At 35.1% G+C, this 23,777-nt stretch overlaps 1 protein-coding gene across 4 annotated transcripts in view; it reads right to left on the bottom strand.

Moving 5' to 3' along the window:
• Positions 1–23,777, bottom strand: part of AKAP6 (A-kinase anchoring protein 6) — a 257,384-nt gene that overhangs the window by 130,178 nt on the left and 103,429 nt on the right. For 3 of the 4 annotated variants that reach the window (XM_054275178.1, XM_054275179.1, XM_054275181.1), the window contains exons 5-7: positions 22,981–23,103; positions 7,373–7,469; positions 5,947–6,113 (exon numbers count right to left, since the gene is read on the bottom strand). In XM_054275178.1, the coding sequence (XP_054131153.1) occupies positions 5,947–6,113; positions 7,373–7,469; positions 22,981–23,103 (387 nt within the window). The remainder of the gene's footprint in view (positions 1–5,946; positions 6,114–7,372; positions 7,470–22,980; positions 23,104–23,777) is intronic. The other variant, XM_054275180.1, reaches the window with a different exon arrangement.

Here is a 23,777-nt window from a genome sequence, read left to right as displayed (position 1 = left end):
ATTTTCTCCTTCTAAACTTATTTTAAACCATCTTTCTCTTTCCTTTTACTCTTCCACTCTAAAATGCTGTGCAGAATTACAGTGTCGTCTCTCAAATCCTTTTTGAAGATACTTTTGGTTACAATGATAGCTAGGTCTGTGCACAGTCTAAATAATGTCTATAACATTAAAATTACATAACTTATAAAGGAAGGTATTAAAAACTAGAAAACGAAGGGACTTCAAGTGTCTAACTGTGCTAAAAGACACAAGCTTTACTTCCTCTTGCTTCCTTTTTATGTTCTTTTCATTGTTACATCGACATAGCTGTTTTGATTAGCTTGGAAATTCTTAATGAATGTTTTCAATCCTGTATTTGGATAACAATTAATATCAAAAGAACTCAGTCATGTTTCACATACTCCAGTAAAAGCACTAAAAGACAGGCTTATTCCTCACAAAACCAAAATTATGTCTGTTGATTTATAGAAGGATTTTGTAAATACCACTACCCTTTTCATCTCGTTGGCCAACTCATACATGGTTCGAATCCCCACCAAAGAAGCTGACAGATCAAGACTACTGTAACGTCATATAATTACATACCTAAAGCCAAGCAAAACTGTAACTGCAATTAATTTTTCCTATTACAGCAGAATTAACAGCATCATTTGTACTTATGACTGAGATGACAGCATCTTTATTCTAGACTTCCAAAGTTTCCAAAGATTCAGAATTGAAATGTCACAGGAATGCTTTTAAACTGTTCAGCTGTTAGGCACAATAATAGTATTTATGTACAGATAGCATTTTAAATATTCAACAATATGAGACTATGCCTCAATGGCAACATATCAGAGGCCTCTGTTCTAATTAAAGGAAAGCACTTCCCTATTACCATCTTTCAAGTAGTGAACTGTGGACTAGCTGCAATACTCTTCAGCACGGAAATATGTTAAAGGATATTATAAAGCATTGTTTTCACCAGTGAAAGGTAACAACTATTTAACTGTGCCTGAGACTATCCAGTTGTTCTGAACAGAGGAGACCAACACATTCAGCTGAAACTGCAAAGAATTAAGGTGGCAGATGGTAATTACTGATACTGGAAGTAAGCCTGGGTAAAGGTGGTTAGAACTTCAGTTTAATGTCTCATCTATGAGGTGTTGCACTCATGAGATAAAACTCTCTCCTATTTAGATGGGAATGTGGCTCATTATGGACACATTAGAGGAAAAAATTACTTCTTCTAAAGCACAAATACTAACTTTTCTTGTACACTTTTTTTCCCAAAAAAAAAGACTTGATTAAGTCATGAGACAATAGACCAGAATGGCATGTGTATCACCAGATGAAAAGCCCTTTCCATATGTCTGTACATCAGAGATGAAAGTCTTATTTCCATTTAATTATTTTTTCAAATTGTTAGTGAATAAGTAATGGCTATTTATTTGACATTTTATTCCACGGTATTATGAACATGAGACACAGGATTTAATCCACAAGCCTGATCCTGAGGTCTTCCATATAGAAAAAAAGAGAGAGACTGTAAGTTAAATAAACAAATTCAGTTTGAGATGTAAAGTTTTAAAATTCTGCTCCAATCTAACTCCAGCACGCTAAGTAAAATGATCTTTCCAGCATTTGTTATTCCTGCCTTCCACTAGAAGCAAGTGAAGGAGAAGAGAATGAAGGCCACTTACATGTGCCATTTGACAACTTCAAAGCACTACCCATTACAATAACATATGCAATACTCCAATTGCATATATTGGTCACCAGTTTTGAAAGTGGTTATGTAAGTAAAAATATTAGATTTTGAAATCATAGTCTCTGTTATCTGTCTATAATATTTAAATCTGTGTCAGTAATAAACTTTCCCTGTTTTAAAACAATGACAGACAGCAGAAAAAAAATACTGGTATGTTGCTCTTAATATTATAGCCCATGCACCACACTCATGAAATACAGAACTGATAAAAGAAACTGAGGAAAAGAAAATTATCCACCCACAAGTATGATATTTCTCTGCACTAATCACAAAGATGCCAAAACACTTCATTTGTATACTCCTTTTACATAAAAGTATTAATCTAAATGTGGCAGTCATAGCAGCCTGATTAGATGGCCAGGACAAGTTACAAGTCTGAAGTAAAAAAGAAAAGACTGTTACCATTCTCTAAACTTTGCTCTGCCTTGCTGCCCATTTCACAAATTCATCTTTGTATGAAAAGACTGAGCAGGATATAATTGTTCTGAGCTGTGGTGTTTAGTCCACCCACTAGGTCTGAGACCAGTGTCATTATAAAGCTGTCTGTGAAGCAGCATTCCCAGAATCCCAAGCAGTGATCGATACTAAACAGCTTTACCAAGTTTTCAATTTTTAAATGAAAATCACTTTTCTGTGTACTGAAGACTGTTCGTTTAGAACGATTGTAAAAGCTGTAAAATTATACGCAACTAAGTGGGAAATGATCCCGGAAGTGTGTGATGCTTAATTACATATCGAGAGGAAATTACATGAGTTTTCTTTTTCCCTTCATACAAAGGTTTGTTTAACCACTTCAAATTCTGTTCCTGAGCCACCCACTATTTCCGTGACTTTCAGTTTATTTTGTTAAATGTGGTTTTTTATCTCTTTGTCCAAAGAGGATACTCTTCAAATCCTGACTGCTTCTTTCATTTACCCACTGACATGTCCATTTAACAGTTAAGACTTTCTTCCCAGGACTGTTTTTTACCTAGAACAACTGACTCAGATTTCCATGTTCTGTGTATTAAGTCAAGTGTCTTAACCAGTTACATGCTTAGTTTTCTGAAGCTGGAATGGGAAACAAGAAGTGTTTTTCAGTAATAATATATATATTTGCAGAGTATACCATTATTCTTTTGACCTACCAGCCTTTAAGTTCTGATGTTATATTCTGAACTGTTACCAAAACAACCCACAAAACTTAATTCAAACATTTACTTGCAGAACAAAGATCTCCAGATCTCAAAATCATAGTAATGAACTAACTGTACAAATGCATGCTGGGAGCAGTACTTGCAATTGACACTAAGAATATTATTCCATACAATGTTCAGTGAAGAAGAATGTGTACAATGGGCAAATGCTATTAAGACTTGTATGCTTTTAAAGGACATCAGTTACAAGACAAATTTGCAGGTTCTTCAGAAAGCAATGAACTTTTCCAACAAACTATGAATTGAATAGATCAGGTTAATATTCGGGTATTTACACTCACAGCCACTAGATATGAAATTAAATCTTGTTGTTTTTCAATACCACTCTGTACTGTTTATTTAAAGCAATACTGTTCCAGTAGTCCTTTTGTAATGGAGAAGTGACCTGATTTAAGAGACCACTTACAAAACAAGTGGTCTCAGACATCTTCAGAAAGTGAAAAAATGAAAAATACACACATATATTAAACCATTCCTCCTATATTCCAGATATTTTAGAATATTATTGTGATTTCCATCAAAAGAAAACATACACTGCAGCTAAGTGTCTCAAGATTCAGAATCAGAATTCAGAATGTGCATTTTATGTCTCATGTACTACCCATATTGTTAGATCAGCACTTGTTGAACTGTGTCATTTTTAAAGGCATTTGTCAATGGAGCAAGAAGGCAAAACTTTATATCCTTCAATTTAAACTGAATACAGTCATCAATTCTTCATTTATAAAAATGACTGAAAAATATTTTTAGTAAATACTTAGAGAACTCAATGTTTTCCTAAGATTTTACAGAGGACGCAATATATTACAAGAGATTACGTATCAGAAATGTTTAAAATCAATTCTAAATCTTCTATGGCAATCACTCTAAGCCACTATGAAATTTACATACAAAAAAAAGAGAAAAAATTTCCTAAGCAAAATCTGAATTCTTTACTACAAATGTTGACAATATATTTCTAGAGTTCAGAACGTCCCTTTCCCCCTCCCACTCTTCACTTTTCTCATTAAAGATGCCACAGTGCTATGAAAACATGTTTTAAAAAGTCCTAAGGGAAAAGTTTCCAAGGGTCTTTGAAATTCCTCCTTTTCCTATTTCTTTACAGATTTCTAACACCAACACTCTTCCTGTAGTTTCTCAAAAAAGGCAAAAATAAAAATACCCTCTAGGTATAATCTTTCGATTTTCTATTACACTTCTTGGGCTCTTTTTGGTTTTTGAAACAATACAAACTGAAATGTGCAGTTATAATATTAGCTTTATTTTAGTTTATGTTAATCTTTTAGTGTGAAGAAATAGATGGTATTCAACCGCTCTACCGCACATACTTACATGAATCACTGAAATAACCTGCAAATACATTCAGTTTGATCTCTTTTTTTGGTCCACTTTTTTTAAAATTTATTTGTTGGCACAAACAAAAAAAACCCCCCAAACCAAACCAAACAAACAAAAAAAGTATTTCTTCAGTTTTCTATCTCTATTGTAAAAAGCACAAAGCAAGGAGCTATCCCCTATCTATACGGGAAATTTACTGCAATATAAACCCTGCCTCCATTTCTCCCTTTACAAGCAAATATTTGAATATAATCATTCCAAGCTAGGGATTCCACAATTTTCATCGCAAAATCCAGGATTTTAGAATTACTTGTTACACGATAATTTTGATTAAGCTGTTAAACGTTTGGCCACATTGACTTAGATGAGTAAAAACGTTCAGAGATATGGGATCATATTACTGCCAGGCTAAAAACAGCTTTGGGTTAGTCTGTTTAGTTTAACAGACCCCATTAGGAAATCAAGTGTTGTTCCACCACCTACTTTGTAAAGGAAGAGCTGTATGGCCTAGGAGCATTTTCCATCATGCAAGTGGTGATGGATATCAGTTCAAATTCTGTCTCCTGCATATATGTGTTTTCCTGTATTTTTATTTCATTCTTCTCCTTGATTCTTCCTCCATCTCTAAGACCATTCTTACTATGTAGAATTATAGTAAGAAATCACCCGAACTTTTCATATAATCATAGCCAAGACTCACTCAACAAACCACTCTCTTGGAAGCACTGAATACCAATGCTAAGAATTGTCTAGCATCAGAACCAGAAAATCCACTCAGCACAACCATCTCTCTTGTTTCCAGAAAGTGAAGCCATGAATTTTTCTAAACATTTCAGCCAGATACGTGCCAAGATATTGAGTTACCGGATTGTTCTCCTGCACGTTCTTTGCTTAAGAAACAGCTTACAACTGATGGTGATGAAAGATCATGGACCCTAAACCAGAAGTTTCTATTGTGTGCAGTATCCCTACACTGCTTACATCAATTTGAATAAGTATGGTCTGTATTTAAAATGCTCTTACAAATACTAGGTTTGGCAACTGGTAACTATTATAGCCCTCTTTAATAATTAATATCCACAAAATTATGACAGGTGACAATAACTTACTCTTAAAGTACTTGTATTCAACACAAGCACTATTATGGACGACTTAAACTTGGAGCAAAAAGATTTGTGGAAAGGCATATGACCTTCTTCCTACTACAATGGCCATCCCCTAATTAAGCAATGCATCTGATAGTCATTAACAGGAATGAGATAATGAATCACTTTCTCTCTTCTTTGTTAATTTGCTGTAACCAAGCGGCTAATGGATGTCAGAGCTGAGTGATTGCACTGATTATAGTGATTTATAGTTGCAACAAAACAATTTAAAAGCATTCTGATTATTCATGTTAAAGATGCTTTATGTTTTGTTTACTAAATGTTTTATGTTCCCCCTCATGCCCCTCTACACACAATAAGACAGGTCTTGCTGGAAAACTTGAAAGTTCTAAGGTTTTTTTTATTGTTTCAGAGTAAGGCATTTCATTTTGTTTAGAAAAAAAAAAGTTTACCCAGTAGAAATGAAAAGCCTTAGGGTGGAAAGAAAACTTCAGTGGTGCCTAGTTCAAAAGAAGACGGAAATAAGAGGAAATAAGGCAAACTTCAAGCCACTTACCTTAGGGCTCCCAGTCCCTTCCTCATTCTCTGCAGACACATCAGTAGCCAGTATCTCTGCTTTGATGATATCCAGAGCCCTAAGAATCCAGCTGTGTTGCCGTTTGATTTGCCTCTGTAGTTCCTTCCATTGACTTGCAATCATCTGCAGCATGTCCTTCAGTCCTTCTCCAAAATGAAGGGGGAAAAATAAAAGCTGTAAACTCAACAGCATCTTTAAATATTGCCCTTTATTCAAATAATTAGCAGGATATTTAAAATAATAAATGCAACAAGAGTTTTAATGTGTTTTCTCATCAATAAATCCAAGCTTTACTATAATTCATCCTGCAAAAAAATGCTATAGAGACAAACACTTCTTTTAGCCATCACGTTAAATTTTGATTGAGTTTCAGCTGACAATTTCAAGAGAAAAAATCCATATAAACTGTCATTTCTCTGCAGTAGGGAACACTGCAGAGAAATCTCTCCCTCTAATATCCAGTCTTTGTCTTGAAATATTTTGTAATCCTCCAAAGACATTTTCCTTACCTCCAACTCCTTTAAATACTTCCTGTAATTTACACTTACTGTTTCCTACATCTGTGATGACATGCACTACCCTCCTTAGCTATGGCTTCTCTATCTTTTTGGAACTACACACAGAAGTCAGTAATTTTCTACAGCTTTCACGTTACACAGATAGGTCTGATGCTGTGAAACAATAGAGGCACACATATAACACAATGAGAAAACAGCACAGCAAAGAATAACTTCAACCTGGATGAAAAGCATGTTAAGTAGGCCAAAATGAAGATGGCATTCCATAGCAGTACATGCTGATTAAAACCCTATTAGCAGACAAGTCACGCAAACATCTAAAAATATAGGAGGTGGTAGGGATAAAGGGAAATCAGAATATCTCTCTTCCTCCTCTCAATTTAAGGCCTCAGAAGAAAAAGACAAGCCTAACCAAAGGAAAAGGTATTTTTAATTTTAATCTAGTCCTCATAAATATATTTAAATCAATGTAAGAATTAGTTTAAGTGGTAAAATAAAGCTTTACCAATGCAATTACTCATGCAGAGTATGTAAATACATATATATATTTGAAATCCTAGTTCATTATCTTAATGTTATTTCCATAGCACCTACATCAAAGAATATGTCAGTGTGAAGTTTTCAGTGATGTGATTTCAATTGAAACTCAGTCGAACAGCAAGACCAAAATAAAATGAACAGACTATTTGCAGGCAGTATTTCATTTTATAAGTATCACTGCATTGTATGCAGTATATGAAACATTTATAAATCTTGAAGGTCAATCTGATAATGTAAATATTAATAATACATAAGGAAGTGAATATATGCAGTAATTTACAGCAATGCTTCTTCATTCTTTAATAGTCTGGAGACATAAAGACTTGCAATATTTCAGAAGGATTTACCTGATTTGTGAGATACAATAAGCTCAAGAAGTTGGCGTCCTTCCTCTACCACTGCTTCTTTCAAAGCACAGTGGCTATCTACATTCAGCTTAAAACTCTGCAGAAATAAAAGAAAAAAAAAAAAGAGAGAGGGGAAAAAAACCTCAGCATCAGACATTGGAGAGGCAGTTATCATAAAACACACATACAAAATTACTTGCTGGTTTTTATCAAGAACCACATCCCAATTCACCCAATAGCCAAACTAATTTGTGATACTAAAAGCTATTGATATTTTGGATCTGGGCTCAAAATGTTTCCATTAGATCAGCAAAGTGCATCTGTGTTGAAACAGCTGACAAATCTAGACATTCATTAGGTTTTATGAAAAGTCACAACCCGTAGGCTATATCTGAAGTAACAGTGTTCTATAAAATACACTAAATTTATGCCACCACATATGAGCTCTGTTTTTTTCAGAGTTCTTTGAAATGTTGGTGATAGCACTATTTATGAAACCATAAAAAAATTACAACATTGAATATATTGGCCTTATGTGCACTTATACAAATCTATTAATATTGTGTTCCTGAGTTAACGCTCATATCCATTTTCAAAGAAAAAAAACAGTCTGCTTTAGATCTCTGCCTTCTTACTTTGTAAAGCAACTATTTTTAAACCTTTTTTTTTCTTAATATTTTTAGTAGTCTGGAAAGGATCTCTGTTTTAACAGTCAATAAAATATTTATTTTTTAATTATTATTTTATTTTTACAAATTGTATTAAGCTCTAGTAATAAAGGAACCAGAAACATGATCAACTATATGTTATGCTATTTAATACACCAATGATAACTCAGATAAATTTTTTAACCATTTTCCAGACCTTCTCACTATACTTGCCTGTAAAAAAATGAAGAAAAATACAATACAATGCCATATTTAATCATAAATTGTGTGCAGACCTAAAACGCATACAGGCAACATATTTTCTCTTTGAAATGTCTATGGAATAAATGGAAACAATATTTGACCACTTGGAAAAAAACAGCTTTTCCTTCTCTTGGGAATAACTTAACTGGCAGAGATGAAAGGAGATTTTGCAAGTGCACATTCATAGCTTCTGGTTTTTATAAAACTTTATACTTCAAATGGGAGTGACCATGCTAGAAATGGAGTGCTAGGTAGCACAGAATACTCAAGAGCCCTCAATTCTTAAGGAAGCAACCATTTTCTTTCTTCCTAGCCCTTCTAGTCAGGTTGACTGGCATAGCAAAAAAAAAAAAAAAAATTGCCAGACCAGTAATAAAATAAGGTACTTCTACTGTAATTTTTCATGCTTGAAAAAGGCATGTTGTTCAGAGTCTTAACAGTTTTTCAGACAGCATTGTACCTGACAGTGACAGAATGTTTTTGAGAATTTTTCATTCAAATAAAGAGCAATAAACAGAAATTTTGCTACCTTTAGCATTTTTACTAGCCCAATTCTCTTTGTAGGGACATCTGAATACACTGTTTTGTACCAGCTTCTGAACAACTGGGCCAGTTAAGAGAAGTTAAAAAGGAAAAAAGATGCCTAGTTTATGTCTGTCCCTTTCTTAAATCTAGAGTTTTATGAACCCAAATCTACAAGTTCTTTTACTTTCATAAGAGCATGTCTGAACAAGCACTGACAATATTTAATTTACTGTTTACTTAAAACAGGCTTGTACTGAATAGTTTGTAATCATGCACTTCACAGGAAATGCACTATGCGTGTGCCTCACACAGCAAAGAGAACCTAAAGGACCTGAGAGTAGGTTGTGTAATTTCATATAATTGAAGTTGAGTATAGATGCAGCTGGATGTGGCAGTGTCTCAAGATGATGTGGATGTGTTTGATAGGAAAATGGGAAAAGATGAGGTATTCTCTTTCATTAGGAAAAAAAAAAGAGACTTGCTGTCCTGGAAAAGATTCATTTAACATAACGCACCAGATACCACAATACAGCTTGATTTTCAGGTGCACCTATTAACCAGTAATAACGTTACACTGAAGAAGCAAAATAAGATGAATAAAGATGGGGCCAAACTTTTGGTTTCTGACTAGCAATATTCGCCTTGTGCAAAATTCTTACTTTATGGATAAATTAGGAGTGGCACAAATGTCATGAACATGCATGAAATTTAGCAGAAATAAATTTTTCCCAGCAGTGAGGCAGAATGTCACGGTTTAACCCTAGCCAGAAACTACACATGACACACAGTCTCTCACTTACTCCCCACTCAGTGGCATGAGGAAAAGATTCAGAAGGGTAAAAGCAAGAAAATTCGTGGGTTAAGATAAAGACAATTTTATAGGAAAAGCAAAAGCTGTGCACACACACAAAGCAAAATGAGAAATTTACTCTCACTTCCCATGGTTCAGCCATCTCCAGGAAAGCTGGGCTTCATCACACACAATGGTGACTTGGGAAGGCAAATGCTGTGATTCCAAACATCCCCCCCTTCCTCCTTCTTCTCCCAAATTTAGGTACTGAGCATAATGTCATATGGTATGGAATACTTCTTTGGTCACTCAGGGTCAGCTGTCACAGCTGTGTCTGTATCCAACTCCTCGTGCACCCCCAGCCTCCTTGCTGGTGTTGTGGTACAAGGAGCAGAAAAAGCCTTGGCTTTGTGCAAGCACTTCTCAGCAGTAACTGAAACATCCCTGTATCATCAATACAAATCTATAACATGGCCTCATACTACCTACTATGAAGAAAATTAACTCTATCCCATCCAAGACCAGCACACATTAAAGGAGAGAACCATTCATATAAGTATAAATAAACAGTGGTGAATGTTGTTGATATACTGCAGTATGACTTTTGAATTTAGATCTATATATGTATATATAATTTCTAGTCATTTCCTAAGGAAAAAGAACTGGACAAGGAACAGTGGAAGGAATAGCCCTCAATCAAGGCTCAAGGTTTCTCATACCTGAGGGGTTGAAAATGTGACACATGAAAAAGAGAAGAGTTGAAGATGCAACAAGTATTACATGTATATACAATGGAGAAATGCAAATTTACACAGCTAAAGATAAAATCAGACCAAATATTTGGAATGAAGGAAGACCTTCAAACACAAAAGTCTCCTCCCATCCTGGATATTTCCTGTTCCCTACTGTTTACTTATGGCATTTGGAAAATTGTAACTCTAACAGCGTGTGACCCAGGTACTCTGCTCCCCTCCTCCTCTGATCTTTCCTGATAATGAATGGAGCCTTTGCATGTGAAGAGAGGAAAGAAGAGGAGGGAAGTCAATTAATCAAAGCCATTTTTCCAGGCACATTTGCTGCTATAGAGCAGTCTAAATATCACACATGAGCACGTATACATTATGGAAAATGCATGTGCATTGGCCTGACAGCAGCTTTTTAAACAACACATTAATGTCATCCCTAGAACTACAGTGTATAAAATGTAGTTTACAAGCTGCAACAAGCAAAATTTCCTTACAAAGTTCTCTTCACTTTTTGTGATCACCATGTACTTATAACTATCAACTGCTCTTATTTAGCAAGAAAGGAAAAGTGAGGTAGGAATCACGCAGTTTTAGAAAAGCTGCACGACTATAATAAATGAAATTAAAACACCAATGGGGTAAATACAAGGCACGTCTATAATAAATGAAATTAAAACACCAATGGGGTAAATACAAGGCACCAAGAGTGCTACCTTCTGCTGTTGGCATGGGGCAAAGGAGCTCAGCCTTCACAAAATGAAGGCATCCCCTGACTTTCAGAAAACTTATTGATCCAGAAGATTACAATAGTGCAGAACATCCATGGGTTAAAAAAGCAGCACCTCCTGATCTATGCTGGACTCTGAAAACACTAAAAATAATAGAGCACTATATAATAATCTATCCCTCGTATCTTACTTTTCTGTACAAATGGGGGGAAAAATGTGGGGAAAAAAAACTGTGAGGAAAAAATATTTTAAGTTCTTCATAGGATTCATTTGATGGTTGTAGCTACCTAAATTTAGGATGCTTATATTGTGTAGGTATCCTATACTGTGTACACATATTGAGCTCTGATATGCAACATTTTCCCTCTGTTCTTAGAAAATCTTTATAATTTGGTAAAACACCCGGGTCTTTACCTAGTCATATCTGCAGTAAGGACAGATAACTAGAATTTATTTTTTTGTTTGTTTCCAGAGGCACAGAGAGTTACTATAAGCATGATTTTTTTCAAGTCATAATGTATCAGTTGATTGCTTCTAATGCACTGTCTCTGAAACACAAATCAGCCACTAGGTACCATGTGAACCTACAATGCATATATAAATATAGGTTAGTTTGGATGACATAGCAGTTTACACCTATTGTCAGATTAATACAATGTATGAAAAGAAATATCCTAATTTTCTTAGTTCAGTATACTATCAGAATGTGTGGTGCACTGGGGTACTCCAAAAGAGAATTTTCTTTATGTCAATTTTTTATATTTTTAAATACCTTTATGAATAATATTACTGTTACTAGAATGTTTATTTCTTAGAGCAATAGTACAGACAATTAAAAATTATCTAACTGTTCTGGATTCTATGGTTTCAGAATTTGAAAAAGGAAGATTAATTTAAAATTTCCTATTAGTGTTTTTGAGACATCTACACTACTGAAATATGGACTTCTGTATTGAGGTATAGTCACACATATAATTTGGCTGAGAATGTAGCACTTTTAATATAACACTCACTGTGACAGATATAATTCAATTGTGAAATTTAGACCAATGGGAACAGTTGCTGGTAGAAAAGATTCAGGATGCCCACTTCATTTGTCTTAAAGGGGATATGACTTGAAACAATTCCTGAAAAATTATTTTTATATGCTTAATATACAGCTACTTTTGCAAGTACCTGTGTCACTCCTAGCACAGTTGCCTTCCAATAATTTGCTATTACAAAATACCAAGATATCAAGTTCCGAACTCAAGTTTTGGTCATGGAATGGCAGCTGTCTATTTTCTTCTTCTTCTTTTTTTTTCCTTCAGTATTTTTGATGATACAGAAATTTTCTGTTTGGACAGTGCCTATTATTTAAGAATTTGTGTTAATAATTTAGGTTAATAATTTGAGTTAATAACCTAATAAGCCATGTAATAACCTAGTGATATTTTCAGACTCCTGACTACTAACTTCCAATGACATTCAGTAAATCAAAAAGAGAACTACTGCATAAGTTGTCCTTATATTAACATAGAAATGGTTATACATTTAGCTTCTAGTAAAGCCTCATTTTTAAAATTAAACTTACTTAGTATTAAATAAGCACCACTAGGATATGTTTTCCTGGGAACTAAATATTACATGTGAAATGGTTTCAGTCAATGTCTCCTTTGTTCATGCTTTCCATAAAACCTAGGTGTCTACAAAGTATTTTTAATTTTCTTATTTTATTTTAAGCTGCATTTTCATCTGCATGACACTCCACCCACTAAAAGGAGCACAAGCACTATGGAAATGCTTTATGCAGGTCCATAGGCAAGGCTGAGTTTTACAATAGCAGGGATTCTACCTTTGCTTTTTAAGGAGAGCATGATGAACCCTACTCTGAAGCATCAGCACTAAACACTAAAAACACTATGTGTTTTTTCTTCTCTTTCTGGAACTAAGAACATGCCTTCCCTACAGCACTGATGACCAAGGGGCCAATTATCACCAAAGGCTAAACAAACCTCTAATGCCTAACAGAACATGACCATCATTTGCCTTAGATGAACCATGGATTTTCTTCTGTAACCAGTGGAAACTGTTAGCTATTTTTAAGAGTGAATAGTTAGTGGAAAGCAGATTTGGTCTTTTAGCCTCTGCTAAAATGAGAAGATTTTAAAAGATAAATTTTTTTAGTTTCTCTGGGGGCAATTCTTTCCACTGGCCACTGTAAGCAGATAAAAATGGGCAAAATAACTATTTTACTTTTTTATGTTGGTTCACAATACCAGATCATAATACAAAATGCCTTTAAAATTGACATAAAACTGGGAACCTCACTACTGAAATTCCATAATCATCATGTGAAATGGGCATTGCGCTACTGTAGATGTGGATCAGATATGGTTTGACTGCTCAGATAATTTCTCTCTGTAAGTTTATCATTCATCTAAACAAAATATTAACTGAAAATTCTGGGATCAAAATGCTTAGTAAAGAGCTAACTATAGCAACCCTGGGAATGATTTTACCTTCTGATGATTCATACGCATTCTCCATCTTTCACTTGATGTGAATGTACTTTTTGTCTGTGAACAATCAACTGCATTTACAAGGAGAGAAACTGTTGGGTGTTTAGTGAACAAGCAAAGTTTCTTTAAAAGTGGAAATGGTGGAACAAATAAGAAATAAACAAGATTAAGTGTTGATTAAAAGAAAGGTCCTTCCTGCTTTTGTCTGTTTTACATTTCATGAATCTGAACACCAAGTAGAAAAAAAAGACTTAGTACAGTATCAAAAGGTATAGTAGATGGGACTAATTGAGTTATATTAAGAAGGAGAAAATTTAAGACAAATATTAAATTTCCCATGAAAGTCAGATGTAATACATTGTATAATAACCTCCTAAGGGAAACAGTGAAAGCCCAGATCTCTTGAGACTATTAAACCTAGACTGGATAAAAATGTGGGAGTAAGGACTGCACTGAGAGAGCAGCAACCTAGCTCTGTCACATGGCCACAGAATTTGTGTTGGGTGGGCAAAACTAAATACAAAGAGGCAGGCTCTACTCCAGCAGTCCCACAGTAATTCTACTTCTGTAAAATCACCTCACCCCTTTCTTCTCTGTCACATCTTCTGCCATACTGGTACTAAATAATCTATGGGTTTTTCCCTTAGTTACATCTTGAACACGAATAACTCAATCTTCCTCACATTAAATGCTTCAGGTCTCTCAGTTTCTGTTTCTCACTCCTCATTGTGTTTGCCACCTTTTAGGTAATTTAGCCAAGTTTTGAATGCATAATTTTAGATATTGAGAAAAATTATAGTTAGCCCTATTCTCCAGGATGCCTATTTTGCAGATTTAAAAGACATAGAGGCCATTTTTGTGGATATTTTTTGTTTCAAATTCACTTAAATTCTTCGCTGTCAGCTCTAATTTATTTTTTCTGTGTTTCACTATGTAACTTTCTCTTTGATTGTGTCTGTCCAAACATATTTCATTGTCAAAAAAAAGTTCACATGAGGCTTCCTAAATTGAATCTCCATTTGTCTATTATCAAGAGACAATGAGGGAAGAACACAGGCAGGAATTGGCATGGGTAAAATTGCTATACAGTGAAACAATTGCTACGCTGCCATAATCATGGTGAATTGCACATGCAGCCACTGTATACAATTGCCCTTAATCATTTCTTGCCTTCTTGAGATACTCAGAAAATAAGATGCAGAAACCACAGTTTTCTGACTTGTTGTTCTGTCTTATCTTACATTTCTAGGTACATCTCTTCCACCCAGAGACACCATGCCCAAAACATTACCTAATCAAAATATGTCCAAGTTGTATTGCCCTACCACGCACAGAAAGAAAGCCAACCAAGAGATAACAGCTTTGGAAACCAAAGATGAGTTCATGGGGCATACCAGCCTTGATAAATATGGAGTTACCAAGGGGAAAATAACTTACACTTGTATAATATTTAAATCTTATTTAAATTTACTTACTATCAGACCAAAATGAACTCTCTGGAATTAACACTATGGAGTTTTAAAACAGTTCTTGAAAGATCTTAGTTTCAGGGGAATATGAAGGAGATATTCATATCAGGGGATATGAAGTTTTATTTATGCACAGACAAAAGTTTTCATGTGATTTGAAGGTGAACTAAAATTCCATCTTAGCAAAATGTAGCTAATAAATTAAGATGTCAGATTATTAACCCAATTCATTTGTAGAATTAAGAAAGAGAAAAAAGTATCAGAGGAGATGCAAATAAAAATATTTACCAATCGAAACCTCCATTCATTTCTGGATTTTCTGTATATCTCCTGAATGCTTTGGCATTGCAAATGCCAAAACACAGACAATAATTCTTCTACTTTGAGTACTTAAAATGTGAATGATATTATGCCTCTGACTAACATATCACACAACCATGGGAGTGGTCAATAGCTCTTGGCAGCTATTTAAATGTTGCTGGAAGTGTACTTGTTTGTCCTTTGAGATGCTGGCATTATATTTTTAATGATTTACAATCTCCAAATTTTATAAAAATAAATTTCATTTCATTTCCAAAAACAAATTACTGATGGCATCTATTTTGATAATACCACCATAACAATACTAAAATTTCAGGCAATAGCATGCATTTTAATAGACAAAAAAATTACAATTAACAGAGCTCCTACATAAGCATGATGCAGTTTATTAGTAAAATAAACATTAATTTCAAATAATTTTTAAAGGTGTTTCAAAAGTTACTATGATAAATTTGTGTAAAGAGCATGACCAGGTTGTCATACACGAAGCTCCAAAGCTTCTAAGTCACAATTTATGTGAAATACTTTTCACTAAAATTTTCTTATTAGGTTAGTGCCTAGTATTTTATAATGGTGATTCGATTTCATTGTATTATTATAGTCTCTGAATCCCCTATATGCAAATAATGTCTTCTGCAGGCCAAACACACAACAGACCCAGTGCAATCCCTTTCACCACTCAGACTTACAGTGTCTCCTTTTTGGGATACCTCAGGACATAAAAGTTTTACAGTTTTGGGTAGTAAGAATTGAGAGGAAGTGAACATTTGCAACACTGCCAAATCAAGTTATCCTGCCTTGCTCAGATTTACCAACAAGTGCAAATGAATTTAAAAATTTCCCAAAGTCTGAAGTCTAACTTTTTAAACCTCAAACATCATGCATTAAGAAAACCAAAACAAGAGAGCAATTTGTTTTTGAGGCACAGATAATACACTATAGTGTCATATATGTAGAATAGAAGACTTCAAAATCCTCACAACTGAGAGTTCAGATTTTGAACATTACAATTTCCCTTTTCCTGCAGTAGAAGAAGCAAAGCTATTCTAGGATGACATCCTAATATGCTCTGCCTCTGGTTTATTGTCTCCTCTGTCCAGAGATGACTGTAGCTCTCAGAACTAGAAAAGCTGGTACAGTTCTCTGTGAAGGTAGTTAACAACCAATATGTTACAGGCAGGCCCAGCAGACCTACATTTTATTATGGGGCCCTATCTCCTTCCTATGCAAAACTGTTAAACTGAGGGGGTAGCAAAGAATGTCCTGGGAAGGTTCAAACCAATCAAAAACGAAAGTAAATGCAATATTCTTTTAATTTGCAGCTGCACAAAATACCTACACGAGGGTAAGTATCTACAAATTTGAAAGACAGGATAGAAAAAGTAGTACTCTTAAGAGTATGAAGTCTTTAGGAAAGTTCCAAAGAAACTATTTCTTATACTCCAAGCTTGCACAAAACAAACCTCTGGAGTGGGACTATGTGTACAGGAAGACAGTAAATGGACGTTCTCTTCCTTCATTAAAAACATATATGGTAAAAACTGACCCAAATCATAATAGATCTACTTCTGTGCTCCTAGGACCATAACCACGGCCCACTCCTTCTCCTTTACAAAGAAAAGATTTGTGTCAGCTTTTTTCATTGCATGACCTTATGGGAATCATCTTTAGATCAAATGCAGTATTTTTGTATTGGTCAGGACAGCAGTGCTGTTATTAGAAGGGCAATATACCTGGATTTTCTTTCTTATATGCTTGCTTTTACTCTTCCTTAGTCACCAAAAATGTGTTTTAAATTTGAAGAACAGTCCAAACAGTTCCAAAACCTCTATTTTTCCCACAGTCTGCAATTTACATTCTCTGGATTCAGACTATAATACAGGTAAAGCCAAATGTATTGGAAAGGCAGCAATATTTTTATACCTTAACTCAAGAAACAGAAATGTTTACATAGGGGTTATTTGGTTTACAGATTTTGAAAGGTGAATAATAGTCAAAACTGACAATATACTTGTATTCTGTTTAAGTTTGCTGTCTTACTTCCTGTTAAATCGTTTTATTAGCCTGTGAAATTTGAGTTACACTCATTTACACTCATGCACACTCAAAATGCCTTTCAAGATAAAAAACATCATAAAATTTAAAAATTCAAACAAACAATTGGCTAAACAAATCCAAATCTTAGAGAAACAAAATATTAGGCCCCTCATGGTGCTCACTCTTTAGTGCCATCATCCTGAAGAAAGTCTTCTATATTTTGAGGAAATTATCTAAATTAGCTGCCATGCACATTGGAAATTCCCATATAGCAAAAGTACAATACATAACTTAGCCATTTCAGAAGCTTTAATACCTTTAATAAAATTACCATTACCACTGCTACTACAAAGACAGTTGGTAGATTAGCCCAAGACATGTGTATTTAACCTTATTTTCAATAAGAATAGATATTTAATACTTCTCTAAACTGACATTTTTCAGAAAATGAGATTTTCCAGGGAGATGAGAATGATCTTTTTTTTCAGACATAGCAGTCTTGTTACAAACAGACAATCAGGTATCATGAAATATCACTGAGGCATCATTACTTCACCAACACAATTTCTTAAATGTGAAAATACAATCTATTTTCTGTATGAAGGCATTTGCTATTTTCAGCTCAGAAATTGCTGAGCTATGATGTGGCCAGAAACATTTATAACAGAGACAGAAAAATTCTTATTTCATTTCTCTTTGGATAATAAACCTCAAGCCTCCTGTATCTTAAGAGGAATTTGGTTCTGAATGGAGATGATATCTTAACTCTATGTACAGAAGGAAAGGAAATGCTAGTGTGAATCAACTTGTCTAATTTGCTTTGAAATACTAATGATGCTTGCACTATGATATTTTTAAGACTCTAACAAGTAAAGTAAATATGGTGACCAAGGAGGTTAATATAATGAACTGATTCTGGGCTAAAAGGGATTTTAATGTGGCACAAAGCTTGTGACTAAATCGGAGTAAATATTACTGACAGGGATCTGAAAAGAAAATTAAGAAATTACTATTAATGGATATTATCAGTTATACCCAAATGACACTTCATATTGCAATAACTACATGCAATCCTCACCACCTGTGGTTTTTACAAAACAATATTTGTTATTCTAGTTTCAACTAAGCAGAATATATAATTTTGCCTAAAAAATCCAAGAAACAAGAACAGTCTTACTGGACAAAAATGGAGAAAAATACTTGACTACTAATTCCAAATTTCTAAGAAGACTTTACCTTAATTAGTTTTATCTCTACTGAAAAAATATTGTTTGCCAACATCTACTAATAATGCAAGAAGTATTCAAAAAGTTGCACTTAAATAAGTGTAAGCTAACATATTTTTCATTTGCAGGATCCCATTTAAATATCTTGTGTTCCCTAGCCCTAAGTATGCCTCCAGATACAGAAATGGCTTAGTAGAATGACCTAAGAGCACACCACACTACAGTGCCAAAGTAGGAGTTGTGCAGCAACAAAAACACAAAGTACCATGTTAACAGCAAAGGAAAAAGTTAAAACTATAAAAGTTCCAGGCCTCAGCAAATCTATATAGTACCTTTTGTGTAAACCCTTCCTCAGTGGTTCTTCGGTTCTTCGCAGCAGCTAGCTTACTTCTTTACTGTGCTAAAACAATGTATCTTATCACGCCATGGATAAAGTTAAATGTCTTTTTTAGCCAACCTAAATGGTCAAGAGATACATGGTGTATTCTTATTTGTCAGGCTGGTTAGAAAGTCAGCTTGGTTTCACAAGCACAGCAATACCACCTAGACAGATGCTTTTACCTCATAAGCTGCCTTCAGGACACTGTTTTTAATGAAAACTGATTTGCATTCCACCAAGCCTAAGCACAGTGTGCTAGCAGCTAATTTTGTTCAGGGTGCCAATGGGCAAGAATCAGCATAACAGAAAAGGAGAGATACAAAAGATGAAGTGAATCAGGAACCATTTTCAGAAGTTCCTTTTTGGTAAGGCAAACAAAGCCATATTTTCATTAGGAACTGATTTTAACCTAATTGTTCCAAAAATTTTAAATCTGCTTCACTTTCTCTCTAGGAGGACTGAGTGAGACCTTTGTGGAAAAGTAGATTTCTACTGAAAAACACGCCTGTTTTATGAAAACATATTAGTATTTTCAACATCTGCTGGCTTGGGTGGCTGCCTGCAGAGTGCCAGATGTTCAAGGGGTGGCTGCTCCATGTCAGCCCTTCCATATGAATGGGAAGCACACAGCTCCCAAATCAGTTTAACCAACATTACTGAGTTGTGAAGACCTGTAAAATTGAAAGAATAATTTCAGTCACTATTTCAGGGATCTCTGAGAGCTTTTCAGTTTATAGATTTGTGCTTTGGTGTTATCTAAAATGAAGCATATAGCAACTTTTGTTCTGCACAACATCAGGGAGCTAGGTTTTAAAATTTGCAAGAAAACTGGTCTCTAAGCTGAAGATTGTCTATTACAGCACACATTCAAGATGTAGAATACCTATCAGTTTGTAGAAAAAAATCATACTCCTTAGCAATATGTGTGGTTTCTCATCGTGGCAAAATCTATGGAGTGTAAGTTGTAGTTGTGATTTTAAGAATGACATTCCAATAGGTCTTACAGTTACTAGTTATAGTTGTGGTGTATTTGGGTATCAGGCCTGTGCCTGCATGCACACAGCGCATTTAGTTGTGAATTCCCTTGGTGGTTCAGGAACTCCCCAGCTAGTCTCTGTGCAGGTGAGATAATTGGAAAAAACAGACCAAATTGAGGAGAGGCTGCCTTCCACCTTCATCACAGTGTGCTTCACTGTTTCAGGAGCTGTCCAGGCAGGACCTCCAGACACCTACAGAGATGCCTCTGCAGGCAGCTCTTGCTGAGCCAAGAGCAATAGACAAACACTATTCATGTGCTTCAAAGTGTTGATTAACATCCTTGTGGACAGCATTGCCAGGCCAGGTACAAGAATTAACAAGAATAATTGTTTGGGTTATTGTTCCAATTTAAGCTGATGTCGTGCTATGACTCTTGAACTGCCATCCTGTTCAAGAGATTTGACTCCTCGCATGAGCATTACCTCATGCAAGGATTTTCACAAGTTGATGCTGTAGGTTTTTTGTGATGCCTTTTTTTTTAAACACACCCTATTTATGTGTCTGTGCCACACCATTCCTTGAAATGTCAAAGATGAAGAAAAGCAAGGCTGAGTGGGGAGAGATTTTAAAATTCAAACCTTTTTCAACAGTTTACATTAAAATCCTAAAGTGACAGCCTACAATTTTACATACTGGAAAATTTGGAAGATGTTCTCAACCTTCTCCTTGTCACCTCTGCAGAACTTTTCCCAGCCAATGACAAAGGGGACAAGTGCATTTTTTGTGTTTTCTTGCTCCTGTTATTTTCTTTTCTTAAATTTTGAAAGAAGATATTTCATTCATAAATGCAAAATATTCCCTCTTTATGGCACGAATTTTGTCATCACAACAAATGTACTTCAAAGAAAACAGTATCACATTTCACGGAATTGATAACTTGTGCCAAAGGCTAAGGATATATCTCTACCAATAAAATCAAATACATTCAAGTTTTCACCCAGCCTATGATGAGAAAACCTGCACCAGTGAGGAAACAGTTATGAGATATGCTGGTGTAGATGCACTACATAGGAAACATCCAAGACATTTTCTTTGTTTCCCCATCTCGTTTACTACCAGTGTCTGTATTATAAACCTGTAAGTCTGGAACCTAATCATGTAAAGTTCCAAATCCTTTACTTCAGCATATCTTAGGTGAGTCTGACATGGATAACCAGACTGGCAAAAGAAGAAAATGAGAAGGATAAGTCCCTCATACAAGCCACGACCACCATGGCCTTACAATGCTCAACTAAGGGAAATTTCAACAGTGAGCTTAACACGAATTGAAGTTCATATACTTCTGTTTAAACACAGATTAGGATGTCTGACAGATAAAAGCCACTGAGAAGCTGACAATCTAGTTAATACAAATAACTATCTTCCACGCTACAAAATGCTCTGTATTTTCTGCTGTGTAGAAACTAGTATAATAGCATACATTTTCTGAAATCCAAGAAACAAAACTCAGTTATGGTTTTTAAGGTGATGCAGTGAATTTTTCACTGGATATAGACGCCATAAAATAATTATAATATTATCAAATATAAAATAGAAACTGAACCATTCTTTAGATATTTTACTTCTGCAATGAAGTAAAAAAAATCCCACCTTGCTTCATAACATAATGATCCTGAAAGCATATGAGGATTTCCTTAGCCCAGATACACAGAGGGCAGCTGGGAGCCTAACTGCTGACAGGGGAAAGTACAAGTGCCCACATATTCATTTTTCTGGACTACCTCTAGCAATGATGGAGTTGCCTCTGAGCTACTATTCCACATTCCAGTTCTGATATAGATGGGTTTTGCCTCACCTCCCCAAGAACCACATGGAAAAGTTGGAAGTAATTTGTCTGCAAATGAGCTACTGTGCTCCTCCTCATGGAAGAACGGGGAAAAGAAACTGACTGTGAGAGTTAGCCTGGTGATTGCCCTGCTACCTGGAATATGTTTCTTTTTATCCAGTCAAGAGTGGAAATTGTGATTCTACTCATAAAAGCTTCTCATCAGAAGTTTCATGTTGCAGAGTACAAAGAAAACAAATTGAAGTGACCAATGCCTTTTCTGAGATCTCATTTCAGGATGTGCTCTGGGCCTTCAGAGCACGTGTAAACACAATGGGAATCATGGAACTGAGTGTGTGCAGAAGGCAAGGCAAAAATCTGAACTCTGCCACAGAAAACAAAATCTGCAACATAAGGAAAAATGAAGTGTGTTCATACCAGATTTGATAGACTAGCACGATGGGCACTTAATCCAGTGACTGCCCATAGGCACTACTACAACAGAAATGTTTAAGAGCAACAGACAGGAGAGCTTTCTGCAAAGCTGAAACCCCAAAGACAGTTTTCATTTTGTTTTTAACAGTACATGTAGTTGATGTATACTTGATTAATTTAATAATGGTCACTCCAGCATTACGGTAGGGATTAAGAGGACATTTGTTCCTGTAACGCATCACGTGACTTCCTGGGACTGTCAAATAATTTTCTACCATAATATTATCAGAGACTGGAAATGAGGCTGAGCTTTGGGGTTTATGATCTCATGTGGGCTCAGCTAATGCACTGTTTCATATAACTGGGGTGTCTAGGTCATTGGCTCAGAGTAGTGCTATCACCACATTTTCTTCCATTTCATAATGGTAAGAACCTAAGATTTTGGCAGAAAGAGAGGAAATTTCTTAGTTTAACTTTCTGTACTTTTTTTTTCTTTTTACCAGCTAGAGTAATTTAATTTTTACAAAGCTATCAGTACATATTTCAAGTACAGAAAATAATTTGTTGGTATCTTCATTAAAATAATTTGTTGGCATTTCCATTAAAATAAACTGCAATGCTGCAAATCTTACATTAAAATATAGACGCACACTAGTAATTAAAAAGTAATAATCAAATAAAAAGCACAGCAGAACACTTCAATTACAGACAGCAATCACAGTATAATCTTGTCCTACCAAGTGTGTCTCCAGGTACAGTTTCAGGCTGTCTGTCTCTGCTTTAGGAGGAGTCCAGTTCTCTGTTGTTTCCATGGCTTCATTTAACCAGTGAATGAATTCATCCAGCTTGCTTACAAACCCCTTTCCATGTAAGAAAAAAGAAAGAACAAGTAAAGCATTGGTTAGTAAAATGGCAATGTGAAAAATGTACGCTCAATTTTATTATATTTTTTAGCCAAAAGAGTTAAATTTTACCTCTTATAACCTAAAACAAACAAACCAATTAGAGAGTGGTCTTTTGGTAACTGAGTAGCAGAACAGTGTTTCTGGGAATAATCCAATGTGATATTTTGGGACAAGACTATGTGGAAAATGTGGAATCCATATGACTGGATGAAATAGAGAAAACAGCAAAGTTTTAGAGAATATGAGGGAGATATATAAAAAGCTTCATAGAAATTATAATGAAAATTGAGCTTAAGATAAGACCTTGCACTGAGCAGATTGGGTTACTATGAGCACTGAATGTTGACAAAAGGGCTGAACAAAGCTGTATTAACAAGGTATACACAGCAGATCGAGGGAAGAAATTACTTGTCAGAACTTGGGTGCTGAGATTCCTGTTTTGTTTCATAGCATGAGACTCAGAGAGAGGAAATCAAACAGTAGATGAGGCAGAATATATAGCATTTAATATAAATATTGCTGATTGCATTTGAGCCACACAGATGGTGCTCCAGAGAAGACAGGAGCTCCTGTTTCTCAGGAGCACCATTTATTTCAAGATTAGTACCAATTATATTGTCTGATTAAAA

Source organism: Melozone crissalis, unplaced genomic scaffold, assembly GCF_028551555.1.
Source record: "Melozone crissalis strain CALT ecotype California unplaced genomic scaffold, PUWL_Pcris_2 ptg000018l_1, whole genome shotgun sequence".
In the NCBI taxonomy this organism is placed as follows: Eukaryota; Metazoa; Chordata; class Aves; order Passeriformes; family Passerellidae; genus Melozone; species Melozone crissalis.
Note: the sequence above shows the minus strand (reverse complement) of the source record. Positions and strands in the feature narration are given on the sequence as shown.